The 24622-nt window shown below is 45.2% G+C and overlaps 1 protein-coding gene across 3 annotated transcripts in view; it reads right to left on the bottom strand.

Annotated features, from left to right (window-relative positions):
- Positions 1-818: 818 nt before the first annotated feature.
- Positions 819-24622, bottom strand: part of PRDM16 (PR/SET domain 16) — a 391730-nt gene continuing 367926 nt past the window's right edge. Inside the window, exons 10-17 of one of the 3 annotated variants that reach the window (XM_072977673.2) lie at positions 20983-21070; positions 19013-19182; positions 18339-18416; positions 13699-13868; positions 12346-12520; positions 9143-9373; positions 6117-6291; positions 2696-3405 (exon numbers count right to left, since the gene is read on the bottom strand). In XM_072977673.2, the coding sequence (XP_072833774.2) occupies positions 3271-3405; positions 6117-6291; positions 9143-9373; positions 12346-12520; positions 13699-13868; positions 18339-18416; positions 19013-19182; positions 20983-21070 (1222 nt within the window). In that variant the 3' untranslated portion in view covers positions 2696-3270. Of the gene's footprint in view, positions 3406-6116; positions 6292-9142; positions 9374-12345; positions 12521-13698; positions 13869-18338; positions 18417-19012; positions 19183-20982; positions 21071-24622 lie in introns of all 3 variants that reach the window. The other 2 variants (XM_078379110.1, XM_072977672.2) reach the window with 2 other exon arrangements.

Genomic DNA, 24622 nt, shown 5'->3' with positions numbered 1-24622 from the left:
AGTGGGGGGAGTGTTCAACACTGGGTGTCTCCCGTGGAATGACAAGGCGTGGGGGAAGACACCACAGTGTGCATAGAGATTAGACCCATTGTGACTCAATTGCCAAATGCTAAATCCACCGCTTATGTAAATCCTATTAGTTCAGGAACTCTTCCTTAGAAGCAACTAGAAATTGGCCTCAGAAGAAAGCTGCTCATTGATTGGTTTGGGAGGACAGTTCAAAACTTTGGATTGCAACCCGAATTTGGTCTGGAGAAGGTTGTGCCCAAGGCGAACCAACCTGTATGTTAGCAAAGTCAACTTGTAATACCTGGTTTGACTTTAAGTCACACATTCCTGCACTTCCTGTATTTTTGTATGGGAGATCTGGAGACATGTCCCATTCCTAGGTTTGTGACACAGAAATAACCCAGATATCCTTCCAAGGCTGTATATTGTGACCTAATGGCATAGAAAAGATATTCTTCAGATTTAAACTGGATTGGCAATTCTTCTTCCCAGGGACCCCTGGGAAATGTAGTTTCCCCCCCCCCCAGGGAGCCTTGGGAAGTACATGATGGGCTACCTAGCAGAAATCTGTAGCACACTATGTCCAACCACATTTCCCAGAGCCTTTCAGGAGAGCCAATACAGTAAAAGTGGAAAAGCGCTGATTCAAGTTGGTTGGGTAAATAGGCAGTCATGAGAAGTATCCTTGGAATGAAACATTCATTTTGACAATATCAGTCCACAAGCTATATATACAATGAAGAATTTTGTGCAAACAGGTGAAGAGAGAGAGAGAGACAGATAGAGGAAGAAGTGACATTCTGTCACTCTACAGGGAAAAGTCTTCTACTGTATTTCACAAATGAGAGGGATATGCTTTCTTAGTTTTGAACTAATGTTATGGGGGGATGTGTAGCGGTCAAGGAAAAGTTTGGGTGGATCCAGATTTAAGTCATATTTGGAGCAGATCCACCTATGCATGACTAAATCTGGATTTGACCCAGTAGCCCCAATGTCCTTCTCCTCTCCTCCACCATGTCATGTCAGGTAAAACAAAACAGAGGGTGTCGCTGTGGGTCAAACCAGATGGTACATTTTTTAAATAGTTGCTTCCCCAAGTGGTGAAAGATGCCTTGTTTCTTGTTTTGCCTGATTTTTCCACACCTATGTATCTTGCATTTAGCATGTTTTGGTTTATGACAGAGTCACACCCCAGCTGTAGGCTTAATTTGTAAGCCAGACTGCTCAAACACACAACTTGAAAGAAATCCCATAGTGGGAGGGGAAAATGGATTTGTATCGTATGGAATAGGCACTCCTCATTAAAATCTGGTTTGACCCCAGTCACACATTTGTACCCACCATAAGTGGAGGCATAGGAAGCTGTGTCAGGTAGCCAATCTCATCCGCTGGTAGACATAATGGGGGATAGAGAGGGATACATGAACAGTTTAAGGGCTTCATCAGCTGACACACATTTTCTGCTTCTAAGTCTTGCCCATAAAGAAGCTACAGAGAGACCTTGATTTCTGAGAACTACCTCTCACCTCTGTGACCACAGAATTTCCCCAGAACACTAACGGACAAGGGAAAAAATATCCCTGAATTAACCCAAGTGAGACCAACGCTAGGCCCGCTCACAACAAAATTCATCAGAAGAATTCAGTATTATTTCTGTGCCTCAGAACTTGATCTGAATACAGCTGGGCGAAAAGTAGTTCTGGAAGGAGGGACCAGATGGCCCCTGAGATTCTAGGAGGTGGAACAGAGGAGGTCTGATGGGGTAGAGTTTGACGCTACGTTCTCTTGGGTAAGGGATGAGAGCTAACCTGACACTGGACCTTGTGATTTAGCCTTGCTGGGTGCTGGACCTGCGACTGGGTTTCAAAGGATAGCCCCCTTCCATTCCTTCCACAACGGAGATGCCATCAAGTCAAAAGCAAAGGAAATGGTGGAGCCGTTGGCTTGGCAAGCTCTTCTGGATGAGGATCCCCCTTCTTGAGTCCTTCTCCACACTAGCCTCCACGACGTAGATTCACAAACACCTGTGCTGAAGCTCAGACACCAACGTTACACCAGTGGTGAGGTTTCATAACCATGGTGGAGTCTGTGGCCCTTTTCAAGGTTTCTACTTTGAGGGACAAGACAATCTGAGGAACGCAATAGACCTTTAAGACTTGAGAAGGAGCGGGTCTTTACATCCACAATTCATGCCTTCATTTATCACAGGAGATTGCTCTTTTCTCGCCTTTTTCTTGCCCAGATGACTTCTTCTTTAAGCAATCCTTATGACCCCCATGCCATTCAATTGGGGGGGGGGAGAGAGAATATAACCTATTCTACTCATTTGAAATGTATAGGACATCTCCAGCCATAACCACGGAAGGACTAGACTCCCCATTGGGCAGTGAGTAGGTGGAGAGGTGGCAGAGTAGACCATAACATCGCCTACAACGATCTTGATTGCTCTTCAAGCTCAGAGTATACCACTGTTGACGCTAAGAGAAGTGGCAGGAAAATTTTGTTAGCGGAGGACTATGGGACTGTAGACATTATGGGTGTGAGTCTTTTAAAAAAGAGAGAGAAAAGAAAGGAAAAATGATCTTGAGCGGTTAGAAAGTTGCTCCCTGGTTCAGAGACAGTGGCCCACAGCAAGGCCTTGTAAGAAGGGTTCACGCTATACACATACATGGACCTGAGGGTCTAGGATTTGACACTTTTATATATATATATAAAACGGTGGCGTGGGACATGAAGCAGTAGAAATTCAACCAGTGTTCTAACCCCAGTGGAACTCCAGTGACTTCATTCAGACGAGACCTGGCCTAGAAAGTCATCTTCTCAGCAGAAACGGGTGAGGAGGACCAAAAGACTTCAAGGTTATGTTTTATAAGTAGGTTTCTTGCTGGCTCAGCAAATAGGGTCTGCAACATGAAAGGGGGAGGGTCACCGTATTTTGATTTGCAAACGGCATAATGCACCTGGTAATCCCCCAAGTTCGAAGCAAATTCACTCCTTGTATGTGGTATGCATCGGAGGGGGCGAGACCCCCAGGGTCCTGGGCGTGGTCATTCCTGAGGTTTGACCAAATGGAAAACAAGCTGGTGTCCGTGACGGGCGTCTCCTCTCACTGATCAAGGCCCAAGGGCTTTATACATATATATTTTTTTCCACCCCAATCAGTCTTCCACCTGCCAGAAATCCTGAGAGGCTGGTCATGACAGCTCAACCTCGTGGATGGGGATTTTTTTTTTCCCTGGGCCAGGTGCCTTCTGAGATCTCTCAGAGATGACCGACGGAGCTGAAGCCTCCAGCATCAGAAGCCGCTCCGGCCATGTTCAACCAAGCATCCAGAGAGTTCTGCGATGAAGGATGGAGGGGGTTGTTCTCAGAAAGGGACAACATCATTGCATAAGCCTAGGAGTGAAAGAAGAGGGGAAAAAGGGGAAGAGGAAAAAGGGTGTCAATACATGCCCGTGGTCTGTGATCCTTAACAGCAAAGCAATGTGTTTCAGAATCCCAAAGTGGAGTGTCACGTGAAGCTTGTGGCACAGAATACCCATGCAATGGTTCACACACCACTTGTTTAATGAAGGCCAGCAGCTTCTAGAATCCCTCACCATTGGGTCCATTAGCTAGGCCTGATGGGAACTGCAGTCCCACCACATCTGGAAGACTGACCTTTGGCTACTGGTCACTGAATGGGTGGGAAGGTTATATTAGGTTCTCCCATGCCCTAGCATCAAGTCCGCTCATGGTTATGGCCAACGTGTTGTTTTCTGTGATTGTCATCATTTTGCCATGGGGGGGGTGAGCTATGCCTCAGGAAGCTTTCTTGCCCTTCTGTTATCTTTTTCTTTCCGCCACCCTTCACACAACCTGATTCCCTCTCTTCCTAGCTTGCACACAGGCAAACAAGAGTATGTGTAAAGCAGGATTCCTCTGGATTGTGGTTGGAAACCACACAGGGAAGTGGGTCTCAAATCGGATTCCAGTTGACAAAAGAAAGAAATAAGAAGAGGTAGGAGAACATGAGGCCGTTCACACCTTTCACTGTGGACAACTATATGTAGTTGTGACGCTGGAGGTGGCTTAGTTTTTCAGCAGGTCAGAAGTTTAATGCTTTACTTCCAGTTGATAATCCCAACTAGAGTAGCCATATTGAACCAGCGTTGAACCAACTGTTACAAGAGTTCCATAGATTCAGTGGGTCTACTCTAGTTTGGATACCAACTGGGTGCAGAACAATGGCCTCAGGCCATGTGCGCTGGGTCGGATTAAACAATATCCCAGATGGCGGTGGCCAAAGAATGTGAGTTCCACTCATATCATCATAGGATCATAGAATAATTGAGTTGGAAGGGGCAAACTCAATAAGGCTATTGAGTCCAACTCCCTGCTCAAGGCAGGAATCCGAATCAAAACAGATCTGATGAATGTCTAACTTTCTCTTTAATTTTTCCAGTGTTGGAGTGCTCACCACCTCCTGAGGCCACTTTTTCCATCGTCGCACTGATATTCAGCCTAAACCTGGCTTCCTGTAGCTTAAATGTCCTGCACTCAGGGAAGATCGAGAACAGACCGAACCCCTGCTCTGTGGAGCAGCCGTGCAAGTATTTGGAGAGTGCTGCCATATCTCGCCTCTTCTCAAGGCTAAACATGCCCAATTCTTTCCGTCTTTCCTCTCAGGGCTTGATTTCCAGCCCCCTGATCATCCTTCTTGCCCCTCCTCTGAACTCGCTCCAGTTTGTTAGCATCCTTTTTCAAGCGCGGTGCCCAGAATTGGACAGAGTACTCTAGAGGTCGCCTAACCCATGCTGAATCGAAGGGGACAAGTAACTTCACAGGATTTGGAGACTAACATTAATAGGCTGGAGAACTTCAGCGTGCAAAGAACAAGCCCAAACAGTAGATACGTACTCCATAACCAATACGTCCTGCTTTAAATACCCTTAATTTCAAGCCAACAGCTAGAAACTGGGAGCTGTGTTAAGAAGGTAGATTTGACCCAATCAAAGAAGCCTATTACAAGCTGAGTGGGGGAGCAGTTCTTTTCCTCCCCCTACATATTGACTATACCTGTGGTTCCCAACCGTGGGTGCTCAGAAGTTCTTGGACTACAACTCCCAGAAGTCTTCACTACCAGCTGTGCTGGCAAGGATTTCTGGGAGTGGTAGTCCAAGGACACCTGGGTGACCCAAGGTGGGGAAGCACTGGACTAGAGGATTGAAGGAAGGATGGGGAAATTTCCCACTAAAGTAAAGGGAAGTGTAGGCTTCTGCCGAAAAAGCACCAAGGATGCAGAAGTTGGGGAATCAAAGGAGCCCTTCAAGAGGTAAAATATCTTCTCCCCAACCCAAAGTCTGAATGTTTCAGGCCAAATCTTTGTCTTGCAGGCGCCATTTGTGTGGTTGTGTGCTGTTCTCGGAACACAACGGAATGGAACAAGTCTTGCTCGGAAATGAGCCCAACATGGCAACGGAGACTCAACATAGCACGACACCCATAAATAATTAGTACGGTTTTCAGCTGATTAGTCACAAAATAAGAAAAAGGACAAAAGACAGAAGAAGCATGCGTGGAAACAGGAAATGTTTTCTCTTTTTCCCCCCACCTTACTAGGGGCAACAAGATGGAAACCCTCGTCCCCAAAGGGAACCTTTGATTCCACACAGCTATCATCACCCCACTCAAGGCGGATACATCCTATGATTGACTATCCCATCTTTCTAAGAAAATCTCAACACCGTCATTTTCCAAATACAGTCTAGGGAAAACTGATGGAGCCCTTACTGACCTGCATTTCTTAATTTTCTTCCGTTGCCTTAGGGGGTGAGCTGAGTGGGATAGTGGATATCAAATCCCATATAAGAGGGACTTGCATGGCCATAACCTTGTCTCTTTTTGACCTTCCTGTCTTCTAGGGTTAAAAGAGGGGGAACCCCATTTCAAAAACCCTCAATGAATGAATATATTGTTCTTGGTCCAGGCGGTGGCGGGTGGCGGATGCGTTTCCCCCCAACAGGCCCACTTTGTCCTTGAAAATTTGAACTCAAGCCTACACCAGTGGACCAACCCCATAGCGTCCCTGGAGGGGAAACTCAGGAAAAGTCCCAGCAGACACCTACCTGATTTTTAGCCTGCCTGTACAGAGTCTGTTTTATTGTTTCAGAGTCTAAGGTGGAATTATACACCTCTTTAACGTCAAAAGCTTCCTCCGAGGCCTTGCGTAGATCCAGCCCCTTCCCAAAATGCGGCATCTGCTCCAAATCTAACAAGCCGGCTTCGTCCTCCTCAATACACCTGTACCAATGACCAGGAGGGGAGGGGAGGGGGTTCACCTGTTAGCGCATCTGACTGTTCACAGTTGGGGGGAGGAAGCGAGAGGAACGCACGCCAAAGTCAAGCGACAAGACATGCACACGGATCACAGAGCTGCTGGAGGCAACATGCAGGATGCGAGGACGGGAGCGTTACACAAGACAGGTGGGCCGATGGACAAAAGAAGACATTACGCATGACATGAAGAAGACGATCAAGCATAGGCACAGTGTGTGTGTGTGTTTGTGGTTTTGTGTGTGTGTGTGTGTGTGTTGCAGATGAGCATTTCTGGACAAATTCACTGCTTGGGCAAGTCAAGAGTAGAGTTTGCAAGATTGGCCTTTACTGCAAGCCTTTGTCTCCTGTGCTTCAACCAACACCTTTAACTAGGGGCTGGAGGCCACGTCTCTATGGAATTCTTGATGCTTCCCATCCAACAGTAATGTATCAAATAAGGAGTCTTCTTTGACTTGTTGCCCTCTGGATGTGTTGGACTTCCACACCCAAGAGTTTCAGCCAACAAGACCAACCGTTAGGAATTCTGGGAAATGTTGGTCAAAAGAGGGGTGCTCATCGGGGGAAGGTTAGCGTCCCCAAGAGGTGGTCTAGGTCAGTGGTTCTTAACCTTTGTTACTCAGGTGTTTTTGAACTGCAACTCCCAGAAACCTCAGCCAGCAGAGCTGATGGTGAAGGCTTCTGGGAGTTGCAGTCCAAAAATATCTGAGTAACAAAGGTTAAGAACCAGTGGTCTAGGTGGTAGGTAGGATTTAATAATCATAATGAAGTTGGAAGAGGCCTCTAAGGCCATCGAGTCCAACCCCCTGCTCAAGGCAAGAATACAAATCAAGGGGTATCTGCCAGGTAGCTGTCCAGATTTCTCTCGAATGCCTCCAGGGTTGCTAAGCATTCCATCTCCATGTATTCCTGATATCATGGCAAATATCTCCTCCTGGCTTTGCCTGCCTTGCTATTTTGAGGTATTTTTGATGCTCATAGCATCAGCTGTATTATGGTCCCTTTTGGTCCTTTGCCCTCCGTGTCCTGGACCTCGTTTGTCCAGCTTGCCCTTTCACCTTCTTGGTGAAGGTGAGCCGATGTGGTTTTAACCACCAAGCAATGGCAGTATTCAAGCCGAAAGGTAAAAGGTTTTTCCGTCTCTTTTCCTCACCTTTTGAAACCCCCCCTTTTCCCCCCCATGCAGGGTTTGTCGTATAATGCCTCCAGCCTCACTAATACTCCCTTTGGGCAGACGTGACCGGAAAGCAGAGGTAGGTAAAATGGGGCCCTCAGCAAAAGCCAACCTTGCCAGTGGAGAGGAATGCTGAGAAACGGAGTCCAGGAGCTTCTGGACAGCTGCGTTTTGCCAATCCTTGCTCTCAGGATTGCCAGCAAAACAATTATCCTTTCCCTTCTGTCTTCCTTTATCTCTCTTATTATTCTTGTTTTCAAAGGAAAATAAAAACCAGATGCTCTCTGCTATAGCTTTAGGCCAATGGTTTAGGGATCTCACTGCAGAACCCACTGGGTCTCCTGGGAGTAGAGCCAGCCTGGGCGGCCTTGGGTGAGCTGCGCAGTGCCAGGATACGTCCAGAAGAAGGGGATGGGAAACAACTTCTGAATAGTCTCAACGTGAAAAAGCTTGGGTTGCCATAAGTCAGAATTGACTTGATGCCACATGATTATTAAAGCTGACTGCATAGTTCAGTGGTTTAGATCTCTGGCTGCGGAGCCAGAGGTTGGGAGTTTGATTCCCCCACGGGGCCTCCTGGGAGAAAAGCCAGCCTGGGTAGCCTTGGGCAAGCTGCACGGTCCCAGGGCGCCCCCTGGAGGAAGGGAATGGGAAGCCACTTCTGAGGACTCTCTACCTGGAAAACCCTGGAAAGGGTCACCAAATCATCTTGAGGGCATTTATTTATTTCTTTAGCATATACACCGCCCTATTTAGTGAGAAGACCTACTCAGGGCAGTTCACATTTTATTGATTGACTGAATGATTGATTTCTACTCCCATTCACCTTCTCCTGGTTTGGAAACCCATGGGTTATAGGTTTTGGATGAGATTTCTTCCTCTTTTTTTTCTTGTTAATTTACAAACCTACGCACTTCTGCATAAAAGGGCAGAAAGAACTCCCTTATTTGTTTCCTCGTGGCCTTTTCATTTGGAAAACGGCTGGCCGACAAGATCCTCCGGTTGCTGTGAGAGCGAATGAATGAGTCAAGAATTTGCTGTGGTTCTCCAGGAGACAGGAGTGTGAAACATGGGCATGGAATCCCACAGCTCTTAAAAATGAATGACTCCAGGATTTTTATGGATGAAGAATAAAAATAATCTCTTTGGTGAAGTCTGTGTCAATGTCTTCCCGGCCAAGGCAACATGTGCACCAGAACCAACGGGAACAAAGAGGGGTGTGGTATGTGCTAAGTTGCCATCTTTATATCATATCCTAGTTGTCTTTGGATTTGATGTATGGGTGACCTAGACCTCCCTGACAACTTGTGTGGGTTCGGCATATGTGATGCACCCAAGACTCCCAGGGATCATGGGATTTGCAGCTTCTATGATACCCAATGATGTTCGTCCAAATGCATGTGTGTAGAAGCACAGCTGGCTCTCACTGGGAGTTTCCATGGCATGTGAACACACCATGGCTAAGTACGGTCTTTCTCCAGTAGGAGAGCTGAGTTCGAGTCTCCTCGCTAGGGAGGAAAGAGCATGGCTAAAGTGGATGCCAGGCCAGATGGATGAGCGTGACTACCCCATGATTCGCTGCGGAGGGGCAGGCAAAAAGCAGGCACTTCCCCAACACCATCCACCAAACACCACTCCACCCACCTTCGGGTACGGTCAAAGCTCATGGTAAGAGAGGTGGCCTCCTCTTCGTCCTCGTCCTCATACCCTCCTTGCGGCTCTGTCGTCGGCGACCCCGTCTCGTCCTGCGACTTTCCCGTCAGGCTGTCATCATCTTCCTCTTCCAGTTCTTCCTCCTCCTCATCCACATCCTCCACCTTGTCGTTTGCCAGCCCGTGGCACTGGGAGCTTCCGTCCGTGGTCTGGACCTCTGGCCTGCAAGGCATGATCAGAAACTATCAGGAGATGGAACTATAACCGAGAGCAAAGTCGAGTCTCTCCTTCAAGGAAACACTGGAGCTCACCCCTGTAGCGTAGCGCAGAGAGCCATAGCGGTAGACTGGACAGAAGGTTGGACCAGGATTCTGGAGTCCTGGGTTCAGAGCCTCCGCCACAGGAACTCACAGTTGGGTGGACATGACAAGCCACCCCTAGAACATCTCACATACCTCGAAAACCTGATAAAGTTTCTGCCATAATTCAGAAGCAACTTGAAGGCAAGTCACACAACAATTATTCATTTCTATTCTCCCACTATTTTTACTGCTGGAGTTATTGCAACCTCGCATGCTGCCTTTATTAGGTATGGCTGGGAGGGTCTTTTCCCGGTTGGGATGACTGTCGATATATCCAACACTAATCAGTAGTTCCTTCTCTGTCTCATATTCAAAGAGAGCCCTGAGTCTCTGCTCAGTGTCTCTCTTGCCCTCTCCCGACTCTTGTCACAAGCAGTGAGTCTGTCGAGGCCTGTTGCTGCAAGCAGTCACGTTTATTCCTAGTTTGCTGTTTGGTCTCTTCAACTGTAAGTAAAGAAAATTATTCTTTCTACTTCAAATGTCTCAGAGTGAGTTACTGAGACTGTAAGTGCCAGCTGATGAGTAAAAAAAAGGGGTGGATTAATATGGGGAATTTGAAGCCAATCCTGCTGTGTGGATCCCTGCCCTTGTGCAGTGCTGCTAGAGGAATTTCACCAATTAATTTTAAAAAAAAACTCTAGCAACATTTCTTTGGTGGTACTTGGAATCATTCAAACTGCACACCCTAGGGGCTCACAGGAAATGCAGTTTCCCTGGGGCGGGGGGGGGGAAGGCTGAATGCATAGTAGGGACATTGTATGACTGCAGGCTAAACCTCTCGTACTATCATCTGGGGCTTCTTGGATGAGAATCACAAATGATAGTGCTCCGGGCAGTATCCCAGTCAGAGCGAATCAGTTGTCCAGCCATGGACACATGCACTATCCATGACGCCTGATGTCTCTCTCGGGTGCTCTGGAAAGCAGAGTTTCCCAGGACTCCTTGATGGTTCTAAAGATTCCCAGAAACGCAGTTTGTACCACAAACTGGAGAAGACCTTAAGGACCACCGCCAAGTGCTCAGTTTCCTAATGCCTTCAGCATTTAAGAGCTGCATAGGTCTGTAAGTCCAAGCCAGGTAACTATGAATTTGAGCAGCATCCCGCTTTTCAAAGAGTCTTAACTGCTTGGCAGCTTCCAACTCAGGGCTGACAGCTTGCCATGATTAATTCCGACGATCTCTTTGCCACCAGCGTCCAGGATCAACATGGCTCCAGACGGAAAATAAGCACTAACCCTCAAGGGCCATCAGGAAAGGGCTTGATTAGCGTCTGACTTGGGCTCCAGTCAGAAGACAGAGTTCTTCATGAAAAAAAACCAACCCCAAGAAACCAAAAATGTAAATGAAATAAGAAAAATGCCTGTGCCGTTCACATTTATGCGGGGTTTGGAAGCATCTGAACTGCAGAAATGTAATTGCCACTGGCAGACTGCATTGGGTGACTGCAATGTTAAAAAGTGGCGTTAGATATATTTGCAGTTTCCTTTATGAATGAAATACCTACCCCTCCCCCACAATCAAAGTGAGTTCCTCCCCATTTTTTAAAAAACTAAAACTACAGAAGCACACCTGGTTCTTGAGAGCCCTGCATCTTGTTACATAGTCAAAAGCAGGTTGCGTGTGATTTTACACACAAAGAGAGGGACACACACACACACAAGCAAGCATTACTTGTGACATAGATTTTACATATTGTGTGGACACAATATTTGGTATATTGTGAATCGCACATTCCATTTTGCTTTGTGCTGTACTATTTGTTTTACTGTGTTTCCCCAAAAATAAGACGGGTTCTTATATTAATTTTTGTTCCAAAAATGCAGTAGGGCTTATTTTCAGGGGATGTTTTATTTTTTCATGTACAACCATCTACATTTACTCAAATACAGTCATGTCATCTTCTGGTTGCTGCACAAGGATGGAGGGCGTGGTTTCACTTAATTAGGGCTTATTTTTGGGGGAGGGCTTATATGATGAGCATCCTGAAAAATCATACTAGGGCTTATTTTCAGGTTAGGTCTTATTTTCGGGGAAACAGGGTATTGCAGTCTTTGACTGGAATAAATTAAGTTCATTCATAGGTATGTATTAAAAGAAATGGAAGCCACTGGGTACAAAATTTGTTGGGAGTTTTTGCAACCTTGCACGTTCCCTCTTAGTAGGCTTGGCTGGGGGGAACCTTTCTGGGTTGGAGCGACTGTTAGTCTACCCAGAAGTAACCAATGGTTCCTTTCCCGCCTCTAAATTTCAAACGGCGCTCTGACTCTCTGCTTTTGAGTCTTTAAGCTGGTTTTAATTTTTCTATAAAGAAAACACATTTAAAAATATAAAAATGGTCCCCAAATCTCCCAAACTGACCCCACAGAAAGCAATTGTGAGATCAACAGCTAAACATTACTCCTTATATCAACAAAATGAGAATGCTCCCATTTGTTTGAAAGAATTTTGCTACGGCCTACTTACCCACAAGAAATAGGAAGTTATACACTGGCCAAAATCCTGTTCTGTAAATTATGGGGAATGAGAAGACTTTTCATAATTAAAGAGCTCCTACTTCTTTCCCAGAGCTCACACAGTTAGTATGCAATGGGACTGATTGAACACAAGTTGGATGAGCCACAGGGCAGAAGCAGGAGCTCTTTAATTACCAAACATCTCCCCCTACTGGTGAAGTCATCACCTTTCTGTAGCTGTAATGGACAGAACAGGATTTTGGCCATAACATAATTCTTTGTGATGTGTTTTAGTTTTTCATCCTCTGCTTATTCATTACACCTTCAGCAGCTTTGTCATTCGAGCCCCAGTTCTCCTGTGCCTTCACTTTAGCAGTACCTTTTCTCCGCTAAAGCTGTCGATTGGTTCATCTCGCTATTTGCAATAAAGTTTCTGATTTCAGAGAAATACGAGTCTTCCTTCTCGTCTAAAAGTGCATGGTTGTCCGATTCTGAGGTGGGGGAGGCGGCATTGTTCCCCAGGTGGTTTGTGATGACGCCGGCGTGCTGGCTCACTGGGAAGGAAAAGAAGAAGAGAAGGGAAAAGGACCTTCCTTGAGAACGTAAGAAATACTCTCTCATCCTCAGCAAGAAAAGATGTTTCGATGCCACCCAAATGGAGAGATTAAAATGCTGGTGAAAAATGGCGATTATTGAATATCAGAAAAAAAAAACTTCTGAATTGTTCGAGCAGTATGACAACAGAAACAATGATCTCGGGACTTGATGAACCCTCCAACACTGGAGGCACTCAAGGGGAAATTGGGCAACCCTTTTTCAGATCTGCTTTGATTTGGATTCCTGCCTTGAGCAGAGGGGTAGGACTCGATGACCTTATAGACACCTGCGATTTTTCTTCTTCCTTCCCCTTTGTCTCTGTTTTGGGCCTTGAAGACAAGATGGCTACAGGCATTTCTGGAAATCCATTTCTTACCCGCTTAACAAAAAACCCCTTCTTTTCTCTCCCTTTGGCTCTTCTTATAATCTGATCAATTGGTTGCCTAGCGCAGTAGTTTGCCAGATTCCTCACTGTGGTTCCCAGGTGAAAAGCCAGCCTGGGTAGCCTTGGGCGAGCTGCACAGTCCCAGGGCTCCCCCTGGAGGAAGGGAAGGGGAAACCACTTCTAAGTGCTCTCTAAAGAAACAAACCAGAAAGGGTCATCATAAATTAGAAGTGCCTTGATGGCACATCGTTACTATAATCTAATCTCATTACTATAACAAATAGTTTAGTTTAGTTTATGACCCTTCATGAAGCCGGGCAAAGCAAATCTTAGAAAAGGAGGAAAAATGGGAAAACAGGATGATGACGATGACTGAGTTAACAGCTTCTTTCCTCGTACTCTCCAGTACCTGATTAACTGGGGGAATGCAGATTACCAAAACGCTACCTTAAGTGAAACATTAAGTAAACTGACCAATTGCAGTAGAACATGTCTGAATTAGCTGATAATTTGACTATGCTATGTTACTGCCAGTCTCTGTCAAACTGCATATTTTAGCAAATATAGAAACTCAAAAGTTGTGTGAGTTTTTACACAGACTTTTTTTTAAAAAAATGGCAGACTGTTGCAAAAAGAGTTCTTATGAACAGAAAATTGGAGATGTGTGAAACTGAAGTCAACCAGCCGGGGCTGGGGTGGTGGGGGGAGAGGACCTCATGCCTTTCCCTAACTCCTGACTCCCTCCCTTACCTGGGACGCTCTCGTGTTCATGTTTCTTCAGATGCCGGTCGAGGTTGGTCTGTTGACCGAAACACCGATTACACAGGTGGCATTTGAATGGCTTCTCCTTGTTGTGGATGTTTCGAACGTGGCGTTGGAGGTTCGATGAAATACTGAAAGATCTGTCGCAGTATTTACATCTGGGGTGGGGGTGGGGTGGAGAAGGAAGAACAGGATTAAAAACACCCCAAGAATGATTTGGGACCGTAGTCTTCAGAAAATGCTGTGCCCAAGGAAAAATGATGTTAAATATCCCCTTTTAAGCCTATTCCCTTTTGCAACTTCGGCTTTTGTAAGGGAAAGAGGTGCATGTTGTGACATGTTCTGTCTTGAGAGTCACGAATCCACGCCCAATATTCTTATTTTCAAGCTGAGCGAGTTAAACAACAGAATAGAGACACAACAGGTTGGATCAGAATTCTGCCATTCTAGGCTGGTTGAAACCAATGGGGATTTAAACTAGTCCAGTGAAGATGTGGCCCAGTGTTTACATACAGTGCAAGCCCCTATGTGTCTAATCATTAGGAAGCCTCACCAACTCCATTGGGGGAGTCCTCTCAGAGCAGTGTATACATAGAGTTTTAGGAATATATCATAATATGTCATGAGCGGAATTCCAAGGTCAGCCAGCAGCTTGGGGTTTTAATCTGAATTTTAGAGGTGCAAGGTAAGTTGCTGAACCCTGTAGGCCCACAAAAGGTTCAGCACCTTGGAAAGCTCCTTGAAGACCAGCGCTGATTTACTGCCCCGTGGGCACAGAATTGTCAATTGAGTTGAAAGGGGGCCTCTAAAGCCATAGAGTCCAACCCCCCCCCCTGCTCAGTGAAGGAATCTAAATCAAAGGAGATCTGACAGAGGGCTGCCCACTTTTCTCTTTAAATCCCACCAGTGTGGGAGTGCTCACCACCTCCTGAGATCATCGGTTCCATTATTATACTGCTCTAACAGTTGAGAAGTTCCCCCTGATATTCAGCATGCATCTGGCTTCCTGTAGCTTGAGCCCATGATGATGTGTCCTGCGCTCTGGGGTGATGGAGGACAGATCCTGCCTTTCCTCTGTTGGACTACCTTTCAAGTCTTTGAAAAGTGCATTGCAGCTGCCAGCCTCCGCTGGTTGGACCATGTCACTGTTCTATCAGCCACCCATGCCCTTTCTGAGACACTGGATGCTCTTTCCCTTCCTCGCTGGGGTTACACCTGTCGTTTTCTCTTCCTTACAAGAGCTGACCAGTATTTTAGGAAGACTAAGCATACTCTGGTGGTGGGATTTGGGCCTCCATTAGGGATTACAAGTTGTGGTTGCTTAGTGTCACCGCAATGGATCGGAGATAGGAGGGGTAACAGTAGTAATAGCAGTGTTACCCATTAAAGAAATTATGGGATTTGAAAAACTCCAAAGTTCTCCAAAAATTCCTGAAGAGGGCAGTCTTAGGCCAGTCATGAAGGTGCAAATCAAGCTGAAGCTACAGTTCCTACAGAAAGTCTCGTTTAGCACCCTCAGTCAACCAAAGCATACTTGAATTAATTGATTTCACCCAAATCAAGCTAGCCAAGGCCACAAAACTTTACTTGCTTCATTACTTATTTCTCCCTTCCCCTTCCTAGAAAAGGACCCCACACAACAACTGTGGCTTTTTGTCCACTGAGAGAAATTTCCCCTCTTAGTGCTTCAGATCTGAGCTTGGGTTTTGGGCTCCATGGGCATGATGACGAGGTTGGCTGGGAAATTCTGTAGGATGCAACCTCACAAAATAAAAGTTTCCCCCAAGTGTTCCGTTGTGTCACTGAGTGAGTTCGTGCAGAGCAAAGGTGACTCCGAACCCAATCTTTCCGGGCCTGCCCAAAAATGTCAACACTTTCTACCTTCTGCAGACAGCATCTACTTTCTCAGCAGGCGACAACAAAAACGGTGAGGTTTTTTTTCCCCCCTGCAAAATCTCTTTCCTGTTATTTTTGGAGGCAACATAGGTACGTCTTCACGTTCCTCCCCCCCCCCACCCCCAGCCTTTCTGGGTACCTGGGTTGACTGCATAATTTTCTGGTATTGAAAAATGAGCTGGGTTAAAGATGTGGACTGCCGCCCTTGGCCAACCCAGAAACATAGACACACAGGCACAGGCACACAAAGACACACACATGTTCCTGCACAGACAAGAAGTTGTTGCTAAAAGCCATGAGTCTGTCCTAAATCTACATCATTTGCCTTTCCAGCCCTTTTCCATGCCTTTTCTCTCCTAATTCTACCCCTCGCCTTCCTGCTCCCCATCTCCAAGACATCTCTCCCCCATCCCAGTGCCGTTTCTGAAGACCTGGCCCAGTTCCCACCACCACCACAAAGAAGGTGATCGGCTGATCCAGGAAAGCCCCAGGAGTGGCAGTTCTTCTTTTAAACACGTCCCAGGACAAACCTCCCAACGTATAAGGCCTTTTCTTTCCTAAACCAAAGTAGATTTCTTTGAGTCACCCCTTTTCCTTTCCTTAGGGTGGAGCAAGTCCTAGTTCCTTCCAGCTCTACCATTCTAAGATGATGATGATGATGATCCAGATTATACAACATGACAGTGGCTCCTCCTTCACTACATGAACTTTTAAGGAATGAGGACCATTGTTTGGGGAGTGGAATTATTCACATATTTTCTAACAGGCGGCCACTTGTTCTGTGCTTGTTAGGAGTACGAATTTTGCCCAGAGCCAGCTTGTGCAAATTTGGATGACCTGGACAGTCAAGACAAAAGCACAGGCCTCGCTCCTGACTTCCGGGTCCCAAAACTACTTTCTTGGCGAGACTTAATTCAGCTGAGACAGCCCAAACCAATGAGAGGTGGGAATTTTGCCCCATGGAGCAAGGCGGCGAAACTCAGCTTGAATTCCTCATTCCTTCCTTGAGCTTCATGCTTTTCTTACCCACACAAGCCTTCAAACATGCATATATACATGATAAAATTCTCTGATTAAACAGCTCAACAAAGAAACCACTTAAGGAGCCAGAAGGAGAGCATTGTTTAAATAGATGAATTAGAAACTGGGGTCATCCTCCTTCTGACCAATGCCGGGAGGGTTTCCATTATTATTATTATTATTATTATTATTATTATTATTATTATTATTATTATTATTATTATTATTATTATTATTATTATTATTATTATTATTATTATTATTATTATTATTATTATTATTATTATTATTATTATTATTATTATTATTATTATTATTATTATTATTATTATTTTGCACTCTTATGTGTGTGCTTCATCTGGCAGTCAGAGCTCAGAATCAAAGGAAACAGAAAACATGAGTGACCTCCACTCTTTCCAAAATGTTGCCGTCACTCTCTTGAGACCTGTTACTGCTGTGAACCCACTATCCACAACTCCAGCTCCAAATTCGGAAGAGTGTGTGTGTGTGTGTGTGTGTGTGTGTGTGTGTGTGTGTGTGTGTGTGTATGTGTGTGTAAAGAACTCACCACCATCCCCACTCAAGAGAGGACCAGACCATACCCTTCTCTTTTTGTTTTCTTGTTCTATTTTGCTATGTTACGCTAGGTGTCCATGTCTCCTTTTTTGGAAGAAAAATGCCCCCCCCCCCAAAAAAAGAGCTGTGCATAATCTGGAGTGTGGTTTCAGAACTGACAAGCGAACATAGCAATAGTTGTTCCAATCAAAGCAACATACTTGAGCAGATTAAAAGGGAGTAGCTGCCTGGAGAGCTCAGTGGTTTAGGTAGCCAGCTGAGGAGCCAGAGGTTGGGAGTTCGATTCCCCCACTGGGCCAGCCTGGGTAGCCTTGGGCCAGCTGCACAGTCCTAGAGTAACCTCAGAAGAAGGGAACAGAAAACCACTTCTGAGTCTCCTCTACCTGAAAACCGCCCAAAAGGGCCAGCCAGCCTAAGGCAGGATCGACTTGATGGCATGCAATTACGTATTATTATTAACTACAAAATGTACAGGGAGAGGTGCATACACATTGCTTCACACAAACACAGATACAGATAGATAGATAGATAGATAGATAGATAGATAGATAGATAGATAGATAGATAGATAGATAGATAGATAGATAGATAGATAGATAGATAGATAGATAGATAGATAGATAGATAGATAGATAGATAGATAGATAGAGGAGGGGGGCAAAACCTCCATCCTACGCTTTGTGTGATGGCAGATGCAGTTGAGGGAGGGGGGGACCAACATTTCTTAACAGTTTTGTGTGTGTCTATGTATGAAGGAAAGTCTATCACTTTAGCAAGTCAAGGTTTCCTTTTTAATTTTTCTTCAAAATCCCGTCATAGCCAGAGCTTTACAAGAAATGGCCTGTAGGATCTCCCCATGTTTCTTTCTCACAGGTGAGAACCAAAAAAAATGTCCAAGGTTTCTCCCTGCTGGTCGAGAGGATGTGAATAATTTTTTTTTTTTACAAGGAAGGCTGGCGTAAACATATTTTAAATCAATAAATAATAAGGCATACGTTGGGAAAAGTTCAGCAAGGAGCGGAGTGGAAGCACATGGGAAAATAAATGCAAGACAGGGACTTGGGCAACTGAGCAAAAACTGGAATGGATAGGATTCACCACAGACACACCTTTCGTAAGGTGTGTTTTTCACTCACCTGTAAGGTTGTTCTCCTGTGTGTGTTCGGAGATGTCTTGTCAGATTTGCTGAGCGTGGGAAGATCTTACCACAGTACCTAGAAGGCAAGAACAATGTAAATTTCACCCTCCTATAGCTTTATAACTCCTTGAGTCTGGCCATCCAGGGACCGAAGAATGGGAAGAAATGGAGTAGAGACAATGCCAGTGCATGAAACATGTTTTGCTCAACCTTCATTTATTTATTAAATTTCGATGTCTTCCTTCCGTCAGAAAAGGAGCCGGAAGCAGGATATTTGGCTTGCTGGTTCACATTCATAAAATGTTCACCCGTTGTCAATCAATAGTGGTTGTCACATGCCCTTAAGTCGCTTCTGAGGTTTCTTTTCTTTTCTTTTTTTGAGGTATGTGAAATATTCAAGGAAAGGTATACAACTGCCACCTACCACCTAAGTGAGCTTCCGCAGACAAGCAGGGATTTGAACCCAGATCCTGCATCCTAGCTCATAACTATGCCTGCTATGGCTATCAGACCAGGGCAGGTGACCAGTGACGCCAACCCTATGGCTATCAGCAGAACATGCTGAGCTGCCATGTGCTCCCCGAGTCCTGGACTCGAGTCCCAACCCCTTCGAGCTGAGCATCTCATTTCCTTGCCCACTGAAACGGCTGCCTGGGGATGCTTCGTTCTTACCTGCACGTGTAGCGCTCTTTCCCCTTGCGCAAAATGGGGTCCGACAGAGTTGGGGGCGGCGACCGGAAGTTGAACGGGTGATGCGGGAGAGGTTGTAAGGAGGCGCCGGTGTCTGTCTTCAGGGCTGCGAAGCTCTCCAGTTTTTCTGTCATCGTTTCTATGGCTGACATCTGAAGGGAAACATTTTTCACAAGTTGTGACCAGCTCAGATTTTTATACAGGCAATTGCTGAAGTGATGAACTGCCCTTCTCAGGCAAGCCCCTGGTTGTCCTCAAAGGACAGAGGTATCATTTCACCAAGTCGCTCGTCTTTTCCTGATCAATTCCTGATCTTTTTGGTCCATACACACAATTGTAAAGAAACTTGCTTATAGGGAGCTAAAAAGCCTAGATCTTTATTTAAGCCTTTAGAGGCACACTAGAATTGGTCCATGCAACCCACCATCAGCTGTCTCTCCTTCTCAAACTTCCCTTTGCAATTTCTTCTTCTTTGCATGACTTTTCTCATCATCGTGGAGGCTGTGCCTCTGGAGAAGCCATGGGCCAGAAGGGCAGGGGTGGACTGGCTTCGCTGGGTCGCCCTACTTCCCATCTTAAGAGTTTTGATTTTACAAGGATCTTTCGCACTCTCAACCCAATGATAACTCCTAGACACCACGCACCAATCCTGGCTGCTGATAGAGGGCTAAGCAGGGTTGGATCTAGTTGTGACCTATCTGGGAAACCACCAGGAAACAGCAGGAATCTCTACCTGATGATAGGACAGAATCCTGGTGGAAGCTCAGGACAACACTTCCCAGTCCGTTTTGACATACAACACAGAATTAGATGGATGACTTGTTTGGTTCAGTCTTCGATTCACTATATTCCTTCTTGTGTTGAGGAATGCCCTTAATTGCTTAAGCCATGATGCTTGGAAAAAACAATTATAGGTTCACGTTGGGGTGGCCGTGGTGGTATGGGTAGCAGTGGCAGAGTGAGCGTTGTGGGGTGTTAGTATGATGGATATTTTTTTCATCATTTCTATTTTATTAGCTTGTGTTTCTCCCCACCCACCCACCCTCCCCGACTGGCTTGTTTGGAGCATATACAGTATATCTTTCTCACCAGACTTGCTGGGCGCACTATCAGATCCTCTGGAGGCCACTTTCCCTGCTATTCTGACCCACACAAACACAGGATCTTCCTGGCTGACCCTCTCACCATTGTTTGGGTCCTCTCCAAAGGAAAATGAGGGGAAGTTATTAACCAAACTCTCAGGCCCAGACAAAACAATGAAGGGACTAAGTTTAGCATTGAAAGCGGCCCCCCACGTCAGCCTTTCACAAAGATGGCCGGGCTGCTCAGCCAAGGTGGGAAAGGAGCCAGCCGGGAAATGGTGGCAGGCAGTTCCTTTGTAAATGAAACCCAAGTCTTGCTCATTTCGAGCAGAAAAGGGCTTGTGCAAATAATTTGCACACTGCAGTCAGACGGGTCGACAAGACTGAACTCAAGTAGAGCGAAATGGACCGGTTTGCATGAGTTGGAACGGCCAGGTTCAGTTCTAGGGCAAAGCAAAGGAGTCCAAATGTTGTAGGGATTACAGAAGAAGCATGTTCCAGAAAGCAAAACAAGACCCAGTCAATCCCAACAACCAGCTGCTGTTGGTCCAGCTGCTGCTGAGGTCTGCCATCATCCTGATCTCTCTATAATAGTGAGTCCCCAGATCTCCATCATCTACAATTCCCAGAAACCTCGACCACCAGCTGTGCTAGCTTGGGATTTGTAGGAATTGCAGTCCAAGAACATCTGGGTCATCCAAGGCTGGGAACCCCTGCTCTTGCTTGCAACTCTATAATTCTCTAGGACCTGTTGTATTTCCCCAACCCCAAAGGATGTGATGAATCCCATGTACTCTCGACTCACACTCAGAGTAGAAGGCATGGAAGGCTGGCAGATGATTCTCAACGTTTGCTGGATCCGGACCTTACCTGGGGATGGAAAAGGAGTGGGGAAGGTCTCAGGTACTTCTCTTTGAGGGCTCCCACTGAGTCCACCACCTTCCGTTTCTCCACCCTGCTGGACAGCAATACAGAGGGTTACATACCTGACAAGCAGGGTTTCAGCACAGAAGGCATTTCTGTCACTTGCCTTTGCGAAATTTGTAATTGGGATGGGGGAATAAAACCACACGGGATGTGTGCCGTGTATAGTTTAGAAGGGGAACAATACACCACAGGCATGAGCTGTGTTTCCCATTATCTACTATTTGATTCTTCCTAAGTTCGTGCCCATCTTTACATAGGATGTAAACTGGCCTTTGGGGGAGTGGGGGAATGGAGACCTTTTTTGGGTGTAAAGAGGTGGAACCGGCCTGCCAAGGCAAGGCGTGATTCTGGTGGCCTTTAAACCCTTCCTCTGAGGCACAATTGGCCATAAAAGAAAACATGGAGAACTTTAAGCTGTGCATTGCAGTGCTGACGATATGATGAGAAATACTTTTTGATTACTGGATCTTTGTCAGAACCTCGGAGCGGGGGAATAAGCGTGTGTTTCAGTGCTGATATTCTGTTCATTATTACATCCTGATTGCACAGAAAGCTCCTTCAGAAAGTCCTTCTCTTCTAGTACCCGGAAGAAATCCGGTTCCTTTGCTGGACGGACCGGTTGCCGTCTCGCACTGAGCTGTCTGGTTGGCCGACCATGTTTGGAGAGCTGAGCATCTTCAAAATAAATAGAAATTACCTAGAGCAATATATTTTTTGATTGAGATTCAGATTCTTTATGGAGTAAGGTTCCCCTGTGTTAAGTATTCTCAATGAAATTCTGTTACCTCCAGAGAAGACTGTTCTTTTTTGCTCATATACTGATGTGGTAACCTGCCAACTTTGGTTTTTAAAGACTGAAACAACAGCTATGATTAAGAGAGCCATGCGGTCGTTACACAGTACAAATGTGGGAGAAGGTGATACCTTTATTTGACCACTATAATCATCATCATCATCATCATCATCATCATCATCATCATCATCATCATCATCAAACAATCCTTGGGCTGCTGGGTGGCTCAGCAGTTTAGGTCTCTGGCTGCAGCAGCCAAGGCTGGGAGTTCGAATTCCCCACTGGGGCCTCCCCAACAAGGGCTGAACCCTATGACCCGAGGGGTCCCTTTCAGCTCTGCACTTCAAAGATGATGGTGAGGCTATAGAGACGCTGCAAGGTTTTGTCGCAATCCCCCTTTTATTTCTGCACTTTCCAAGCTAGAATTGAATACGTGGAGTCCACCCATTACATCATCATCTGGATTCAAAGCCCTGTGGGGATTTTGGGTGGGTCTGAAATGCCTCCCCTCCCCTGCCGCCCCCCCCGGGTTCTCTCCCATCTGTCTTCTGGTCTTGGGCTGTTCCTCAGCATCATCTATTTTAATTGGCATGCCTTCCTCTGACTTTTGTTATTATTGCACGATTTCCAGCCCATGCGTTGAGATGCTAGGATCCCGCTGGACGAATTCCATGCCTACCTGGTCCTCTTTAGTTCCCAAGGAATGGAAGCTAAATCTGCCAAGGCGTTTTGTCATGCCCCATATTTCAGGGGCCGTCAGCTGTTGCCAGTGCGGCCAGTGGTCATGATAATGGGAGGTGTGGTTCTTTCAAATCCAGAGATGGGATTTGTGACATAAAAATCCCAGAATCCCCCAGCCGGGGATGTGGGGAGGCGTGCGTGGAAATGCTATGTCTGTGTATGGAGAAGTGGAGCTAATAAAGTGCGATATTTTTAGTGTGCTATTTTATTCTTTTTCAATATGTCTATATATAGTACTGTTTTTTAGCTTTTAAATGTTGTCTTTTAGTGACATAAGCTGCCTTGGGTCTTTTTGAAGGAGAAAAGTGAGGTGAACATATATGTGTGTGTGTGTGTGTATACATATACACACATACACACACACATATAGTGTATATGTATGTATGTATGTATGTATGTATGTATGTATGTATGTATGTATGTATGTATGTATGTATGTATGTATGTATGTACACACATATACATACATATACACAATATATACACACACACATTTATATACACACACACACACACAACGTATATATAAATGTGTGTGTGTGTGTGTGTGTGTGTGTGTATATATATATATATATATATACACACACACACACACACACGTGTGTGTGTGTGTGTATGAGTTTGTGTATAAGCACACATACACACACACATAAAATCCCAAAATCTGTCAACCAGTTTCCTGAAATTTTGATTCCACTCCATCCGGACGCCCATGAGAGAGGTTCTCTTTCTAGCTTGCTCACAATTCTTTTATTATTATTTTCTGATAATATCTAGTGCAGTGGTTCTTAACCTTTTTGAAAGAAACGCCCCCTTGAGCCATTGAGGAAGTTATCATCGCCCCCCTCCCCGCAGTGATATCTTTCTTATTTATTTATTTATTTATTTATTTATTTATTTATTTATTTATTTATTTATTTATTTATTTATTACACTTAAATCCAATGACCCCTGAAAACAAAATTAAATTCCAAGAAAATGAAATGCCTCCCCCCAAAAGTAACATTTAATGATTTAGTTGCAAGTGAATTTTAAGATGCAAAAAGAAATATAAAAAGGGCATAAAACAAATGCAGGAACTAAAAATTTCAAGACAAAAAGTCTGAAACTAAATTAAAATTGGAGGAAAATATATATTCATGCAAACTGTAAAAAGGCTGCAGCCATCTTCACAAGTTTGGCTTGCTCCAGCGCCCCCTACCGCCCCCCTTCTGCTCCAGCGCCCCCACGCCGCCCCTTTTCATTCTACCGCCCCCCTGAAAAATGAAATCGCCCCCTGGGGGGCATTATCGCCCACGTTAAGAACCACTGATCTAGTGTTAATGGTCACAACTACCACCACATTTTTAACTTTTTTACACTTTTCATTATTGTTTAGGTTTTAATTGAATTTATCCTATTTACTTATTGCACTTACTTACTTACAGTGATGCCTCACAAGACGAATACCTCACGCAACGAAAAACTCACAACAAAAGTGTTTTGTGATTTATTTTTGCGACTCGAGAGACGAATTTTTCTATGGCCGTGCTTCGCAAGATGATTTTTTTCCTTTTTTTTTTTTGAGTTTGTTCTAAATCGCACAACCTTTGGCACTGCGCTTTACAAGACAAAAATTTTGCAATACGACGTGACCCGCGGAACGAATTAATTTAGTCTTGCGAGGCATCACTGTACTTGCTTGTTTGCTTGCTTACTTACTTACTATTTAAATACATGCCTTCTTGAGGGCAAAAAGTAAAGTTTATAAAATCGAATAAGACAGATAAGCAGGCAGAGAGGCAGATTGATTCTGGAAAGCTAAGCCTTTTCCCTTCCCTTCCCTTCCTTTCTGACTCTAAAATACTCTCAATCTAAGCTAAGAACACAGAGATGTAAGGAGGCCTGCTAGATCGGAGCAAAATATCTTCTGTGTCCCAGCAGGATGGTTCCTGCAAGGGCCAGCAAGGTCCATCTGGTATAAGGAGGAAACCAATGCTAGATTTTTTTCCCCTCATCTCCAGACAAAAATGGGCATGTCAACATACCGAGACTCTCGAAGATCTGGTT

The sequence above is a fragment of the Pogona vitticeps genome, chromosome 7 (assembly GCF_051106095.1).
Source record: "Pogona vitticeps strain Pit_001003342236 chromosome 7, PviZW2.1, whole genome shotgun sequence".
In the NCBI taxonomy this organism is placed as follows: domain Eukaryota; kingdom Metazoa; phylum Chordata; class Lepidosauria; order Squamata; family Agamidae; genus Pogona; species Pogona vitticeps.
The sequence above is the reverse complement of the archived record's forward strand: the minus strand, read 5'-3'. Positions and strand labels throughout refer to the sequence as shown.